Below are 16,778 nucleotides of genomic sequence, written 5' to 3'. Positions count from 1 at the left end.
TGGTTATCGGGCGCAATGAGCAGCAGAGAACACAGAGGTGCCCGGGCGGCCGGGAGAAGCGGGCGAGCCCCCACCGATTTTCCCGCCTCTTCTTACCTCACACACAGCACAGTCACATGACGGTGCCGCAGGACATAACAACTCAGCCTGGCATTCCCGCCCTCAGCCCTAACCCCGCCTTTTTCGTCCCTCTGATTGGCTGCTACCTTCCCTGTCAGAGCAGTGATTGGCCCGCTTTCCTACCGCTCTGGTTGGTGTTGCCCAGCTGTGATCGGCCGAGCGCTGTGAATCCCAACCCCCTGATCTGACAGCTTCCGCACTACATTTCCCACCAAGCCCTGCGTGTGACGCGCCGGTCCTGTGACTTCCCCCCCACCTCGCTCCTCCCGGTCTGTGGAAAGATGGCGGATGAGGACGGGATCCACTCCAGCCAACGGAACGGGGGCGGGGGTCCGACATTCACCCAAGCCGGTGGCCCGCGGGTGGTCCGGATAGTGAAGTCCGAGTCTGGCTACGGCTTTAACGTGCGGGGCCAGGTGAGCGAGGGCGGACAGCTGCGGAGCATCAACGGCGAGCTGTATGCCCCTCTCCAGCATGTCAGCGCCGTGCTGCCCGGGGGAGCCGCTGATCGCGCCGGGATCCGCAAGGGGGACCGCATCTTGGAGGTGTGAGTACCCGCATCCGGGATTCCGGGTGTTCCTCTGCCTGACAGGGTAACAGTGACCCGACGTGGGGTGTCCCTCTGCCTGACGGGGGTAACTGTGACCCGACGTGGGGTGTCCCTCTGCCTGACAGGGGTAACAGTGACCCGACGTGGGGTGTCCCTCTGCCTGACAGGGTAACAGTGACCCGACGTGGGGTGTCCCTCTGCCTGACGGGGTAACAGTGACCCGACGTGGGGTGTCCCTCTGCCTGACGGGGTAACAGTGACCCGACGTGGGGGGGACTAAGTAAAAACCGGACCCGGATAAGACACCGGAACGCCGGACCAGACATCAAACTCTGCATTCCGGAGCTTATAGTGTCTGGTCCGAGGGGTGTCCCATGCGGGGGGTGTCTTGTCCGGGGGGATGCCTGTGATTGCTCACACCAGGGACATGGGGAAGGGGAGATTACAGCCTCCCCGTGTGGTCTGGACCGTTCCAGTTTTTATTACACCCCCGGACCATGCGGTGAGGCTGTATTCTCCCCCCTCTCCTCTCCCAGGTGACAGGTGCGAGAGCAGCCTCATCAGATGGAGCACCCCCGGACAGGACACCCCCGGACCGGATACTACATGCTCCGGAATGCAGAGTTTGATGTCCAGTCCGGCATTCCGGTGTCGTATCCGATTCCGGATTTTACCCATACCCGACGTGGGGTGTCCCTCTGCCTGACGGGGTAACAGTGACCCGACGTGGGGTGTCCCTCTGCCTGACGGGGGTAACTGTGACCTGACGTGGGGTGTCCCTCTGCCTGACAGGGTAACAGTGACCCGACGTGGGGTGTCCCTCTGCCTGACGGGGTAACAGTGACCCGACGTGGGGTGTCCCTCTGCCTGACGGGGTAACAGTGACCCGACGTGGGGTGTCCCTCTGCCTGACGGGGTAACAGTGACCCGACGTGGGGTGTCTCTCTGCCTGACGGGGGTAACAGTGACCCGCCGTGGGGTGTCCCTCTGCCTGACAGGGTGACAGTGACCCGACGTGGGGTGTCCTTCTGCCTGACGGGGGTAACTGTGACCCTACGTGGGGTGTCCCTCTGCCTGACGGGGGTAACTGTGTCCCGACGTGGGGCGTCCCCCTGCCTGACGGGGGTAACTGTCTGACAGGGTAACAGTGACCCGACGTGGGGTGTCCCTCTGCCTGACGGGGGTAACTGTGACCCGACGTGGGGTGTCCCTCTGCCTGACGGGGGTAACTGTCTGACAGGGTAACAGTGACCCGACGTGGGGTGTCCCTCTGCCTGACGGGGGTAACTGTGACCCGACGTGGGGTGTCCCTCTGCCTGACGGGGGTAACTGTGACCCGACGTGGGGCGTCCCCCTGCCTGACGGGGGTAACTGTGACCCGACGTGGGGCGTCCCCCTGCCTGACGGGGGTAACTGTGACCCGACGTGGGGCGTCCCCCTGCCTGACGGGGGTAACTGTGACCCGACGTGGGGCGTCCCCCTGCCTGACGGGGGTAACTGTGACCCGACGTGGGGCGTCCCCCTGCCTGACGGGGGTAACTGTGACCCGACGTGGGGCGTCCCCCTGCCTGATTGGGGGGGGCTGTGACCCGACAAAGGGGCGTCCCCCTGCCTGATTGGCGGGGGGGCTGTGACCTGATGTGGAGGGTGCAGATAATGTAGCTGATCTGTACATTACACTCTGGGGCGTCAGGTGGTGGCTGTATTCTCCTATTATATAACGGCTCAGTCTCCCGGCCCACCCGCAATGATGGACTGCCCTATACAGGTGTCCATAATACTCTCACTCTCTACTCAAAGCCGCCAGCCTGTACCTGACACGCGGGTTCTCCTATAGTCCTGAGACTTGTAGTACTCCAGCAGTGAGTGAGCTCACAGGTTGTGTAGCAGTAGTATGGCTATAAATATGGCAGGATATGAGCCCTCAGGACGGAGTCTGTACAGATTCTCCCTTTGGGTGTAGTTCCTGTTCTGCGCTTCCCCCTTTCCTCCTATCTGTACAGTGAGGTTCTCTAATGAGCCGCGGCTAATCCACATTACTCGCTCTCTATTCATGTCGGTTATTGAGTAACGCAGGGACTGCCGGGGGTGAAGGGGGGCTGCAAGATGTTTTGTAAGACACCCTTGTTGTGGGCTGGGTGACCTCTCGGAGGGAGGAAGGAAGTGTACTGCTACTGCCACAACAATCTGTCTTTATTCCAGCTCAGCCCTAGAAGTCCTGTATTGCACAGAGGTTGTTCCCAGGTCCCATAATGGACCTCTGACAGGCAGTGAGCCTGCGCATACTGTGTGCTGGATTGTGATTTCCACAACAGATGTGATCAGCATTAGACTCTCCTCCCTGACTCACCTTTCTATGTCTCCTAGTTATACCCCAGGGGTCTATAAAGCCCTCATCCCAGAGTCTAAACATGTTCTGACCCATGTATCTCATCCAGGAATGGAGTAAACGTGGAAGGGGCCACTCACAAGCAGGTGGTAGACCTAATTCGGGCAGGAGAGAAAGAGCTGGTCCTCACTGTCCTGTCTGTACCTCCGCACGAGGCTGAGAACCTGGACCCCAGCGATGACTCCTCGGGACAGTCCTTCTACGACTATACAGAGAAGCAGGCGGTTCCCATCTCCATCCCCACTTACAAACATGTGGAGCAGAACACAGAGAAGTTTGTGGTGAGACTTAGTATGTGATGTATGGTGGCCAATATGTGGGAAAGGTTAATATGAGTGCCAAACTCCTTTCTGTTGGAGACAATGGCTGTTCATATTCTCACTTCTCCATAATCCTAGATCATTTTGTCCACCTTTATGAGTACGTTCTTATTCTCACAGGTGTATAATGTCTACATGGCTGGCCGGCAGCTTTGCTCCAAGAGATACAGAGAGTTTGCCATCCTGAACCAGAACCTGAAACGGGAATTCGCCAACTTCACTTTTCCCCGGCTTCCCGGGAAGTGGCCGTTTTCCTTATCGGAACAGCAGCTGGACGCTCGGCGGAGGGGCTTGGAGGAGTACCTGGAGAAAGGTGTGTTGTTGGCCTGGTCAAAGTGCCCGTTTGTTATGAATCAAGGCAGAGTATTACATGGAGGCAGGTGTGATTGGTTTACTGGACTAAAACAGAAGTTTGAGTGTATCTTGATGGAGGAACATCTAGTGGCAGGTGCAAGACTGGTTGGTGGACCTAGGTGGAAAGCTGGAAACATGTAAGTGGTTGGTGTACTAAGATGGAGACGCTGGAAGCAGGTGTGAGTGCATGGTGGACCAAGATGGAGAGGTAGAAGTGAATGCGTGGTGGACAATAATGGAGATGCTGGAGACAGGTGTGAATGCGTGGTGGACAATAATGGAGATGCTGGAGACAGGTGTGAATGCGTGGTGGACAATAATGGAGATGCTGGAGACAGGTGTGAATGCGTGGTGGACAATAATGGAGATGCTGGAGACAGGTGTGAAATGCGTGGTGAACAATGATAGAGATGCTCGAAGCAGGTGAGTTGCTTGGTAGATGTAGAGTTAGTAGTGCATCAATGGATCAGGGGTACATGGAATATGGTGTTTGGGTTGTATGAAGTAGATTAAGCAGAGGTGGTGTGATTGGTGGGGCAAGGCTGAGGACTATTTGTGAGGAGATAGAGGAATACCTTGGTGTAAGTGGAAATCATTGCTCAGATTTAGCTGGTGGTTTATCTTGGTGGGTAGTGTAAATTAATGGTGACACTGTGTAGAGGATGTGTATAAGGGTTGCAATCCTGGTGGTCTGAGATAACTACCGGTGGTGGACCAAGATGGAGAAGCTGGAGGCACGTGTGAGTGAAGGCTGCGGATGCATTCTTGTAGTGATCCCTGCTCTGGTATGCTGGATTCAGAGCTTTGCAGTATGGGTGGGTGTATAACTGGTATGGAGTATGTACCATTACACAGCTGGAACATGGACTGTTGGCCGGTTTCCTGACCTCTTCCTGTTTCTGTGCAGTCTGCTCCATACGAGTCATCGGAGAGAGTGACATCATGCAGGAGTTCCTGTCGGAGTCAGATGAGGTAAGGCCAATACTCCTCTCCCTCTGAGGCGCTTGGCCTGTGACATGGTAACCTGTATCTGACAACCCTCGCCCTCCACAGAACTACAATGGGGTATCTGATGTGGAACTGCGCGTAGCATTGCCTGACAAGACCACCGCAACTGTTAGGGTGAAGAAGAACAGTACTACAGACCAGGTGTACCAGGTAGGTGCTGGTGCTGTCCTAATAACAGGGGTCTTCTGCCCAGCTACCCTACTGTGCCTCTCACTGTGACTTCTTCCCACAGACACTTGCTGCCAAGATCGGGATGGATGGAATCACAGCCAATTACTTTGCCTTGTTTGAAGTCATTAATCATTCCTTTGGTACGTTGTGGCTGTGGATAGTCACTAGGCCCCCTACTGTCCAGTGTGCTCATCGCATACATAACACATTACCACTCCACTTTGTAGAATGATATGGGCTTGTGTGAGGTAATTATGAGCTGGCTGCTGGCTTGTTCCACCATAACCACCTGCATTTGCACTATATCACTAATGGAAACTATGGGGTGTATATACGAAGCCTTGGAGGGACATAAAGTACAACCCATGATAAGGCAGTTAGGAGATGAATGGCTGGTACTTTATCTCTCTCTCAGGGTTAGTACATAGAGCCCTACTCTGTGCTCACATGGAGGTAATATGTTCCATGTGCACCGCCCACATTGTGGTGATGGTCTCCTATGATTGGGTGGCCTGCTGTAGCTGCTGGTGACCTGCTTGTCCTCTCTCAGTCAGGAAGTTGGCCCCAAACGAGTTCCCCCACAAGCTGTATGTACAGAACTATACCTCGGCCGTTCCTGGGACCTGTCTCACCGTCCGCAAGTGGCTCTTCACCACCTCTGAGGAGTCTCTGCTGAAAGACAACGACTTGGCAGTATCTTACTTCTTCCATCAGGTAACGGGGCAGATGGCCGGGGGGTGGGACACACAGGCTGGGGCTCTACACTATTTCTTTGTGTTACTAGCAGTCAGCGATGGTGTATTTTCTGATTCCAGGCAGTGGATGATGTGAAGAGAGGGTATATAAAGGCAGATGACAAAACGTACCAGCTACAGAAGCTATGCGAACAGAGGAAGATGTTAATGGTGAGAACTCATCACATCCACATTTCAGTCTTCGTCCCCGCTCCCCGGCTGGGGCTGCCTGTCCTCTCCTGCTCTGTGCTAGGTGCTGCTTGTCCTCTCCCGCTCCCCGGCTGGGGCTGCCTGTCCTCTCCCCTCGCCTGCTCTGTGCCAGGTGCTGCTTGTCCTCTCCCGCTCCCCGGCTGGGGCTGCCTGTCCTCTCCCCTCGCCTGCTCTGTGCCAGGTGCTGCTTGTCCTCTCCCGCTCCCCGGCTGGGGCTGCCTGTCCTCTCCCCTCGCCTGCTCTATGTCAGGTGCTGCTTGTCCTCTCCTGCTCCACGGCTGGGGCTGCCTGTCCTCTCCCCTCTCCTGCTCTGTGCCAGGGGCTGCTTGTCCTCTCCTGCTCCCCAGCTGGGGCTGCCTGTCCTCTCCCCTCCCCTCTACTGCTCCCCGGCTGGGGCTGCCTGTCCTCTCCCCTCTCCTGCTCTGTGCCAGGTGCTGCTTGTCCTCTCCCGCTCCCCGGCTGGGGCTGCCTGTCCTCTCCCCTCGCCTGCTCTGTGCCAGGTGCTGCTTGTCCTCTCCTGCTCCACGGCTGGGGCTGCCTGTCCTCTCCCCTCTCCTGCTCTGTGCCAGGGGCTGCTTGTCCTCTCCTGCTCCCCGGCTGGGGCTGCCTGTCCTCTCCCCTCCCCTCTCCTGCTCCCCGGCTGGGGCTGCCTGTCCTCTCCCCTCTCCTGCTCTGTGCCAGGTGCTGCTTGTTCTCTCCGCTGTCCTGCTCTGTGCCAGGTGCTGCTGGGGCTGCCTGTCCTCTCACCTCTCCTGCTCTGTGCCAGGTGCTGCTTGTCCTCTCCTGCTCCACGGCTGGGGCTGCCTGTCCTCTCCCCTCTCCTGCTCTGTGCCAGGTGCTGCTTGTCCTCTCCCGCTCCCCGGCTGGGGCTGCCTGTCCTCTCCCCTCGCCTGCTCTGTGCCAGGTGCTACTTGTCCTCTCCTGCTCCACGGCTGGGGCTGCCTGTCCTCTCCCCTCTCCTGCTCTGTGCCAGGGGCTGCCTGTCCTCTCCTGCTCCCCAGCTGGGGCTGCCTGTCCTCTCCCCTCCCCTCTCCTGCTCCCCGGCTGGGGCTGCCTGTCCTCTCCCCTCTCCTGCTCTGTGCCAGGTGCTGCTTGTCCTCTCCCGCTCCCCGGCTGGGGCTGCCTGTCCTCTCCCCTCGCCTGCTCGGTGCCAGGTGCTGCTTGTCCTCTCCTGCTCCACGGCTGGGGCTGCCTGTCCTCTCCCCTTTCCTGCTCTGTGCCAGGGGCTGCTTGTCCTCTCCTGCTCCCCAGCTGGGGCTGCCTGTCCTCTCCCCTCCCCTCTCCCCGGCTGGGGCTGCTTGTCCTCTCCCCCCTCCTGCTCTGTGCCAGGTGCTGCTTGTCCTCTCCCCTCTCCTGCTCTGTGCCAGGGGCTGCTTGTCCTCTCCTGCTCCCCAGCTGGGGCTGCCTGTCCTCTCCCCTCCCCTCTCCCGCTCCCCGGCTGGGGCTGCTTGTCCTCTCCCCCCTCCTGCTCTGTGCCAGGTGCTGCTTGTCCTCTCCCCTCTCCTGCTCTGTGCCAGGTGCTGCTTGGCCGCTTCCCGGCTGGGGCTGCCTGTCCTCTCCTGCTCTGTGCCAGGTGCTGCTTGTCCTCTCCCCTCTCCTGCTCTGTGCCAGGTGCTGCTTGTCCTCTCCCCTCTCCTGCTCTGTGCCAGGTGCTGTTTGGCTGCTCCCCGGCTGGGGCTGCCTGTCCTCTCCTGCTCTGTGCCAGGTGCTGCTTGGCAGCTCCCTGGCAGGTGCTGCCTGTCCACCCCTCGCTCCCTATCCTCTTCTCGCTCTGCGGCCTGTCCTCTCTGCTCTTTTTGCCTGAGGGTTGGTGGCCTGTCCTCTCCTTGCTCTTGGGCTGCCTGTCCACTCCTGGCGGCCTGTCCTCTGCTCCCTGTGCCTGCAGGTTGGCGGCCTGTCCTCCTGTCCGTGCTCTCACCTGCTGTGGCTTGGGTGTCTCTCCCTCCTGTGCTATATGTCTCGCCTTTCTTCCTGTAGTATCTGAACATGTTACGGAGCTGCGAGGGATATAACGAGATCATGTTCCCGCACTGTTCCTGCGATTCCCGTAGGAAGGGCCACGTAATTACCGCTATAAGTATCAAGCATTTCAAACTTCTGGCGTGCACGGAGGAGGGGCAGCTGGAGGTGAGCTGGGCGCTGGGTCTGACACTCGCTGGTGTACAGCGCGACTCCTGTTCTGACTATTGCTTTCTGTCCACAGAATCAAGTGATCGCCTTTGAGTGGGATGAGATGCAAAGGTGGGACACAGACGAGGAGGGCATGGCTTTCTGTTTTGAATATGCCCGGGGGGAGAAAAAGCCTCGATGGGTGAAGATCTTCACTCCTTACGTTAGTATGGGGAGCTGTGCGTGGTGCTCTATAGCTGGGGAATAAGTCTGTGTCCACAGCACAAGGTTCTCTACACCAGCTAGACGGTTACATGTATATACTGACTGACAAACCTGACCATCGCTACCATAGGGAGTCACAGGAGGGGGCACACATGGTATTACTGTATCTCACTGCCTGCAGGGTTGTGTGCTGGGAGTCACAGGAGGGGGCACACAGGGTAGTACTGTATCTCACTGCCTGCAGGATTGTGTGCTGGGAGTCACAGGAGGGGGCACACAGGGTATTACTGTATCTCGCTGCCTGCAGGGTTGTGTGCTGGGAGTCACAGGAGGGGGCACACAGGGTGTTACTGTATCTCACTGCCCGCAGGGTTGTGTGCTGGGAGTCACAGGAGGGGGCACACGGTATTATTGTATCTCACTGCCCGCAGGGTTGTGTGCTGGGAGTCACAGGAGGAGGGCGCACACAGGGTATTACTTTATCTCACTGCCCGCAGGGTTGTGTGCTGGGAGTCACAGGAGGAGGGCGCACACAGGGTATTACTGTATCTCACTGCCCGCAGGGTTGTGTGCTGGGAGTCACAGGAGGAGGGCGCACACAGGGTATTACTGTATCTCACTGCCCGCAGGGTTGTGTGCTGGGAGTCACAGGAGGAGGGCGCACACAGGGTATTACTGTATCTCACTGCCCGCAGGGTTGTGTGCTGGGAGTCACAGGAGGAGGGCGCACACAGGGTATTACTGTATCTCACTGCCCGCAGGGTTGTGTGCTGGGAGTCACAGGAGGGGGTACACAGGGTATTACTGTATCTCACTGCCCGCAGGGTTGTGTGCTGGGAGTCACAGGAGGGGGCACACAGGGTATTACTGTATCTCACTGCCCGCAGGGTTGTGTGCTGGGAGTCACAGGAGGAGGGCGCACACAGGGTATTACTGTATCTCACTGCCCGCAGGGTTGTGTGCTGGGAGTCACAGGAGGGGGCACACAGGGTATTACTGTATCTCACTGCCCGCAGGGTTGTGTGCTGGGAGTTACAGTAGGAGAACCTGCAGGAGGGGGCACATAGGGTATTACTGTATCTCGCTGCCTGCAGGGTTGTGTGCTGGGAGTCACAGGAGGAGAACCTGCAGGAGGGGGCACACAGACACATAGGGTATTACTGTATATCGCTGGGAAATGTGGCCATGTCCTGCTAGAACATGTTAGTGACCCTGAGCAGTCAGTACTGAAGGGGATAAATGTACAGGTGATACCTGGGGGTGCTGGTGTCTGTTGTGTAACGTTCTGCCTCATCTTTTGCAGTTTAACTACATGCACGAATGCTTCGAGAGGGTGTTCTGTGAGCTGAAGTGGAGGAAAGAGGTAAGTGCTTTCTCCCCGGTGCCCTGCGCTGATAGGTGGCTATTCCTAAGTGTCTGTCTGTCTCTCCCTCCAGGTGGAAGAGGAAGCCACAGATAAAGACAACAAGAACTGCACTAATGACAGTACGTGCAGCAAGGTAACGCTTCCCCAGCTGGGCACCAGCCTCACCCCACCTGTGCCAGCCACACGCTGCCCAGGGTTCCTTCCTCCTTACTGTGTCTGCCACTCCCTGCCCTCCAATCACTGCCGGGGCTCCCTCCTCCTCGCTGACCCTGCCACTTCATGTGCAGTGACACTTTTCTCCTCTCTCCATTGGGCAGCATGTGGCTTCTGTATAGTTTTGCACGTAACCTAATGTGTGTAGTTTGCTTCTGTGTACAGTTCTGCATGTGGCTGAGTGTGTAATGCACGTGGCCCAGTGTGTAACGCTTTTCTTCTGCCCCCAGTGTACAGCGCTGTACGTGGCTCAGTGTGTGACGCTCTTCTTCTGCCCCCAGTGTACAGCGCTGTACGTGGCTCAGTGTGTAACGCTCTACCTCTACCCCCAGTGTACAGCGCTGTACGTGGCCCAGTGGGTAACGCGCTTCCTCTGCCCCCAGTGTACAGCGCTGTACGTGGCTCACTGGGTAACGCTCTTCCTCTGCCCCCAGTGTACAGCGCTGTACGTGGCTCAGTGTGTAACGCTCTTCCTCTGCTCCCAGTGTACAGCTCTGCACGTGGCATAGTGTGTAACGCTTTTCCTCTGCCCCCAGTGTACAGCTCTGCATGTGGCTCAGTGTGTAACGCTTTTCCTCTGCCCCCAGTGTACAGCTCTGCATGTGGTTCAGTGTGTAACGCTCTTCCTCTGCCCCCAGTGTACAGCGCTGTACGTGGCTCAGTGTGTAACGCTCTTCCTCTGCCCCCAGTGTACAGCGCTGTACGTGGCTCAGTGTGTAACGCTTGTCCTCTGCCCCCAGTGTACTGCTCTGCATGTGGCTCAGTGTGTAACGCTTCTCCGCTGTCCCCAGTGTACTGCCCTGCACGTGGCACAGTGTGTAACGCTTCTCCGCTGTCCCCAGTGTACTGCCCTGCATGTGGCTCAGTGTTTAACGCTCTTCCACCAGTGTACTGTCCTGCATGTGGGTCAGTGTGTAATGCTTGTCCTATGCTCCCAGTGTACTGCCCTGCACGTGGCTCAGTGTGTAACACTCTTCCCCCAGTGTACTGCCCTGCACGTGGCTCAGTGTGTAACACTCTTCCCTCAGTGTACTGCCCTGCACGTGGCTCAGTGTGTAACGCTCTTCCACCAGTGTACTGTCCTGCACGTGGCTCAGTGTGTAACGCTCTTCCACCAGTGTACTGCCCTGCACGTGGCTCAGTGTGTAACGCTCTTCCCTCAGTGTACTGCCCTGCACGTGGCTCAGTGTGTAACACTCTTCCCTCAGTGTACTGCCCTGCACGTGGCTCAGTGTGTAACGCTCTTCCCCCAGTGTACTGCCCTGCACGTGGCTCAGTGTGTAACGCTCTTCCACCAGTGTACTGTCCTGCACGTGGGTCAGTGTGTAATGCTTGTCCTATGCTCCCAGTGTACTGCCCTGCACGTGGCTCAGTGTGTAACACTCTTCCACCAGTGTACTGCCCTGCACGTGGCTCAGTGTGTAACACTCTTCCACCAGTGTACTGCCCTGCACGTGGCTCAGTGTGTAACGCTCTTCCCTCAGTGTACTGCCCTGCACGTGGCTCAGTGTGTAACGCTCTTCCCTCAGTGTACTGCCCTGCATGTGGCTCAGTGTGTAACACTTTTTCCTTTGTCCACAGAACATATTTCAGATTGTACGCCTGCAGCACAAGGATACTAGTACCTAGCGGCAGGGTTCAGGTGTCCCTGGATCAGTACTGCGCTCCGCTCCGCAGAGCCCAGCCGCCACTCGGCAACATCTCATTGTCACGACGATGGACTGAACTGTTTAACCTCTTCAGCCTGGGCTCTGGATGTTTTGTACAGCATTGCAGGGGTTAATCATTCCACACCGCACATTAGATCTGTCACCAGGATTCATTTCAGTGTCATTTTAACCATCTCTTGGGCGGCTGAGACGTCTGATGTCATCAGTCCCACTAATGCTTTGTAGTTTGCCTCCTCCCCTCCGTTGTGTGTGTCCCCGTCCCCTTTCTGCATGTGTAACTCTCTAACACTACTACCTGGCCAACACTCCAGCCTCCGTCACTGCTCCTCACTGGCCGCTCGCTGAGCGTGCGTAGAGGTTGGAGCAGGGGGCGGGGCTACTGCATCATTTCAGGCCTCTACCCCAGACCATTTCCCTTGGGATGGGGCCCAGTACAACATTTGCACGTACACCTGTATATACAAGACCTCTTTCTACTTTTCATACTGAACCTGTATCTGATGAGCAAGTGTCAGAATCACTGCTGTGCGCACGTTTACCTGTCCGCCATTCCCGCTCCCATCGTCCCGAGATGAGGTCTCTCCTACTGTCAGTATTTGCAGCAGTTTTTGTAGGGTACCTCTTGTTGGGGTCACTGATGATGGGTGCTAGGCTGTCCGTCAGCTGCTGGGTTACAGTGCGGTGGAGGTGATTGGAACGCTCAGGCCATGCTGGGGTTGGGGCATTAGGCAATAGGACATTCTGTTTTCTATAGAATAGGCTTTATGTGCCAAACAAATGCTGCTCTCGCTCACAGAGGTAGAAGAATGTGCCCCGTGGCTGTGCCTGGAGTGTCTCCTGATTGGTGGTTGCAGAGAATAATGCCCATGTTTCTCACACTACGGAAGCGTCTGATTGGCTCACCTAACGATAGTCTTTGCTGTACCTATAATGCACCTGGTGTCACACTATATCCCCGCCCACACTTCCAGGTATTGTGCAAATGTCCGTTACAGTTGCTGCACACGGTCGCTGGATCAGAAGCTCCTCCATTGCCCCAGGAAGCGGTACACGCATGCGGTCCGTTGCCGGCAAGACTTACTCTTCCATTGGTGACCTCACACCGACATGACAGCAATAACCTAACCATTGCCAGCCGCTAGCCCGTGGCGCTGTTACCAGATCACACCCCTCCCCTCCGCTTTTTCTCCATGCCCCCTAGCGTGTGGCTGGCTTTTTTTTTTTTTGACTATTTATTTTTTGAGAAACATTATAGGGTACCGGCATCTCTTCTGTTTGCGAATGAATGTGAAAAGATTGGAGAGAGTGACCCTGCTCATCAGTGTTTTATCTTCATGTCCGGAGCTAACCACTCTAATGTCGTTCAGTAAGAGTCACCTTAGTGTAATTAATTGTAACATATTCTTTTAAATAAATCAATTTATTGATGAGATAATCCCTGCGTCTGTCACTGACTCCTCTTCGGCTCTGGGGTATTGTACAGGGTGAGGCAAACACCCTCCCGGATGGTGAAGGAGATCGCACAAAAGGCCGAGTAAGTGCTGCCGGCCGGGTTGCTATATATGGTGGAGGTGCCTGGGATACAGATTATTACTGCATACGGTGTAACCCACAATCTGAGGTGACCTCCCTTGTGTGTCTTCCCCCCACCATCGCACGTCCGATGGTGCAATCCTGCCATGTACACAGCTTCAGGACAGGCCAGACGGTCAGGTGGTCTCCAGGTGGGGCTGTTTCCATGGTAATTCCCATTTACACATTCCACTGAGCCGCTGCCCCCTGCTCACACATTTTTCTCTCACCCCAATTATTCAAGAGGACTCCTCAGTGCTTAATACATTCTATTTCAGGAAGCAGCTGGTAACATCACCAGCACCTGGATAAACCTGTCTGATGGGCGCCAATTTGTGACCTTCTAGATTGTCTCACTGGCAAGGGAGAGGTGTATATACAGTAACCTTAATGCAGGGCTTCTCAAACTCGGTCCTCAGGTCCCCACACAGGTCACGTTTCCAGGTCACAGTTTCAGGTGCACTCATTACTCGCTGACACATTTTAAAAGATCCACACAGGTGGAGCTAATTATTTCCCTTGTGATATTGTGAGGAGACCTGCAACACATGCACTGTGTTCCCGACAGTCATTTACCTGACGTCGGGATCCCGACTATCAATACGCCAACAGCCGGGTGCCTGACGGCCACCCGCTAATTTCCCTCGTGGGGGTCCACGACCCCCATAGAGGGAGAATAGAAAGCGAGCCACAGTGCCCGCATCGTGGCGAGCCCGCAAGGGGCTTTTTTTGCGCCCGCCATGCTGTCTGAGTATGGGCAGTCGGGATCCCGACTGTCGGAGCCCTATACCACACCCCTGTGTGGACTGGGTTTGAGAACCTGTACCCTAAAGTAACTGCTTTTAGCGCAGGGCCGTACGGAGCTACCCGGCTTTGTAGACCGGGACTATCGCAGAGTCTGAACACCAAGTACAGCGCTACGTGACACAAGGGAGTTGGTTTGGGATTCGTCTTGCTGGGAATCCTCAGCTGCCATGTTACTCTACCAGAGAGCAGCTAGGGGTAAATTTACTAATGCCCGGTACACACCAGGGCGACCCGCTCATAATCAGGCGGCGCTCACGATGTGCACCGTAAGCGGGTTCCGATGGCGGCCCGCACCCGGGTGTATGGTCGTTTTCTGATCCTACCTGCTGCAGTTAGGATCTGAATAATGACCGTACGACCCACGGGACCGCACATACGATCGGATCAGAGCAGGACAGAAAAGGGCCCAATCACCACATAATCTACATCCAATCGGTCGGAATCGATGGGATTGGGCCCTTGTTGTCCTGGTGTGTACCCAGCATTAGGCTTCTAAGTAGTGATGTTGCAAATAGCAACCAATCCGCTTCCATCGGCCAAATGGGCAACCGCACCTCTTCACAACTGGAAGATTTAGTAAATGTATCCCATAGTCCAGTGATGGCTAACCTTGAGACTCCACCTGTTATTAAACTACACATCCCAGCATGCCCTTCATCAGTTTTAACATAGTCAAATAGTAAAACTAGCAGGGCATGCTGGGATGTGTAGTTGAACAACAGCTGGAGCATCAAGGGTAGCCTAGAAGGCGCTTCCTAGAAAAGGGATGAATGCGGCTGCTGTACCCGTATAAGTGGGAGCAATGCTGTCTTACACTAGTGCAGTACGCGCTTCCTGCGCACAGGTTTGATCCGCTGCTGTGTCCTGCGCACAGGTTTGATCCGCTGCTGTGTCCTGTGCACAGGTTTGATCCGCTGCTGTGTCCTGCGCACAGGTTTGATCTGCTGCTGTGTCCTGCGCACAGGTTTGCTCCGCTGCTGTGTCCTGCGCACAGGTTTGCTCCGCTGCTGTGTCCTGCGCACAGGTTTGCTCCGCTGCTGTGTCCTGCGCACAGGTTTGCTCCGCTGCTGTGTCCTGCGCACAGGTTTGATCCGCTGCTGTGTCCTGTGCACAGGATTGCTCCGCTGCTGTGTCCTAGGATGTGTTATTCCATTGCTGTAACAATATTGGCTGGCAGAGTAACCTTTAGGCCACCACAGCTCTACCAGTGATGCAAGGAATTTCCCGGCAAATCCTTCCAGAGAATGGGGACTGCACCTTCCCTGGCAATCAGGCTGTGAGGGTCTGGGCACTGAGAGCATGCACAGAGAACCCACCATCCGATGCTATGGAAACCATTGGTGACCACTGTGTCCAGCATTAGGATAGGTCCTGCTGCAGTACCAATACTCTCCACAAGAGGGAGACAGGCATTTAGCACTGGTAATATTTCTACTAATTACATCCAATAGCAAATAAATGTGGCTGCACCTAAACGGGTGTGGGAGTACTTACATGGCCACAGGGGTACTTACGTGGTACAGGAGCACTAAGGGCGTTCTATACCAGGGTTGCCTACCTGCCCCTCTCCTTCCGGGAGAACATGCTCTGTTCCTGCCCTTCCCTGGTAATGTATGATTGCCAGCACCTGTGGTGACACCTTTCTTATCAGTTACCTAGCTCCCCACAGGTGCTGGCAATCATACATTATCCATACCTCCCAGCATGCCCCTCTCCAGGAGGACACAATGCTTTGCTCCTGGGCTTCCCTGGTAATGTATGATTGCCAGCACCTGTGGTGACACCTTTCTTATCAGTTACCTAGCTCCCCACAGGTGCTGGCAATCATACATTATCCATACCTCCCAGCATGCCCCTCTCCAGGAGGACACAATGCTCTGCTCCTGGGCTTCCCTGGTAATGTATGATTGCCAGCACCTGTGGTGACACCTTTCTTATCAGTTACCTAGCTCCCCACAGGTGCTGGCAATCCTACATTATCCATACCTCCCAGCATGCCCCTCTCCAGGAGGACACAATGCTCTGCTCCTGGGCTTCCCTGGTAATGTAGGATTTCCATCACCTGTGGTGACACCTTTCTTATCAGTTACCTAGCTCCCCACAGGTGCTGGCAATCCTACATTATCCATACCTCCCAGCATGCCCCTCTCCAGGAGGACACAATGCTCTGCTCCTGGGCTTCCCTGGTAATGTAGGATTTCCATCACCTGTGGTGACACCTTTCTTATCAGTTACCTAGCTCCCCACAGGTGCTGGCAATCCTACATTATCCATACCTCCCAGCATGCCCCTCTCCAGGAGGACACAGTGCTCTGTTCCTGCCCTTCCCTGGTAATGTAGGATTGCCAGCACCTGTGGTGACACCTTTCTTATCAGTTACCTAACTCCCCACAGGTGCTGGCAATCATACATTATCCATACCTCCCAGCATGCCCCTCTCCAGGAGGACACAGTGCTCTGTTCCTGCCCTTCCCTGGTAATGTAGGATTGCCAGCACCTGTGGTGACACCTTTCTTATCAGTTACCTAGCTCCCCACAGGTGCTGGTAATCCTACATTATCCATACCTCCCAGCATGCCCCTCTCCAGTAGGACACAATGCTCTGCTCCTGGGCTTCCCTGGTAATGTAGGATTGCCAGCACCTGTGGTGACACCTTTCTTATCAGTTACCTAGCTCCCCACAGGTGCTGACAATCATACATTATCCATACCTCCCAACATGCCCCTCTCCAGGAAGACACAATACTCTGTTCCTGGGCTTACCTGGTAATGTATGATTGCCAGCACCTGTGGTGACACCTTTCTTATCAGTTACCTAGCTCCCCACAGGTGCTGGCAATCATACATTATCCATACCTCCCAGCATGCCCCTCTCCAGGAGGACACAATGCTCTGTTCCTGGGCTTCCCTGGTAATGTATGATTGCCAGCACCTGTGGTGACACCTTTCTTATCAGTTAC

The 16,778-nt window shown here is 55.8% G+C and overlaps 1 protein-coding gene across 1 annotated transcript; it reads left to right on the top strand.

Annotated features, from left to right (window-relative positions):
- Positions 1–319: 319 nt before the first annotated feature.
- Positions 320–12,874, top strand: SNX27 (sorting nexin 27). The gene is made up of 13 exons (XM_083167649.1): positions 320–667; positions 3,109–3,340; positions 3,500–3,692; positions 4,641–4,705; positions 4,787–4,891; positions 4,974–5,052; positions 5,463–5,626; positions 5,728–5,817; positions 7,834–7,983; positions 8,060–8,188; positions 9,494–9,553; positions 9,627–9,689; positions 11,351–12,874. Exons 1-13 carry the CDS (start codon positions 402–404, stop codon positions 11,396–11,398), a joined length of 1,644 nt encoding a protein of 547 aa, XP_083023775.1. The 5' UTR covers positions 320–401; the 3' UTR covers positions 11,399–12,874.
- The last annotated feature ends 3,904 nt before the right edge of the window (positions 12,875–16,778 follow it).

This window comes from Crinia signifera, chromosome 12, assembly GCF_055691185.1.
Source record: "Crinia signifera chromosome 12, ASM5569118v1, whole genome shotgun sequence".
Classification (NCBI taxonomy): domain Eukaryota; kingdom Metazoa; phylum Chordata; class Amphibia; order Anura; family Myobatrachidae; genus Crinia; species Crinia signifera.
Note: the sequence above shows the minus strand (reverse complement) of the source record. Positions and strands in the feature narration are given on the sequence as shown.

What these genes read in the sequence shown, in the direction of transcription:
- SNX27 (XM_083167649.1), top strand. Translation starts at nt 402, where the DNA reads ATGGCGGATGAGGACGGGATCCACTCCAGCCAACGGAACGGGGGCGGG. An exon ending in AGTCATTAATCATTCCTTTG is followed by an intron (nt 5,053 to 5,462) that starts GTACGTTGTGGC and finishes GTCCTCTCTCAG; the next exon opens with TCAGGAAGTTGGCCCCAAAC. An exon ending in AACAGAGGAAGATGTTAATG is followed by an intron (nt 5,818 to 7,833) that starts GTGAGAACTCAT and finishes TTCTTCCTGTAG; the next exon opens with TATCTGAACATGTTACGGAG.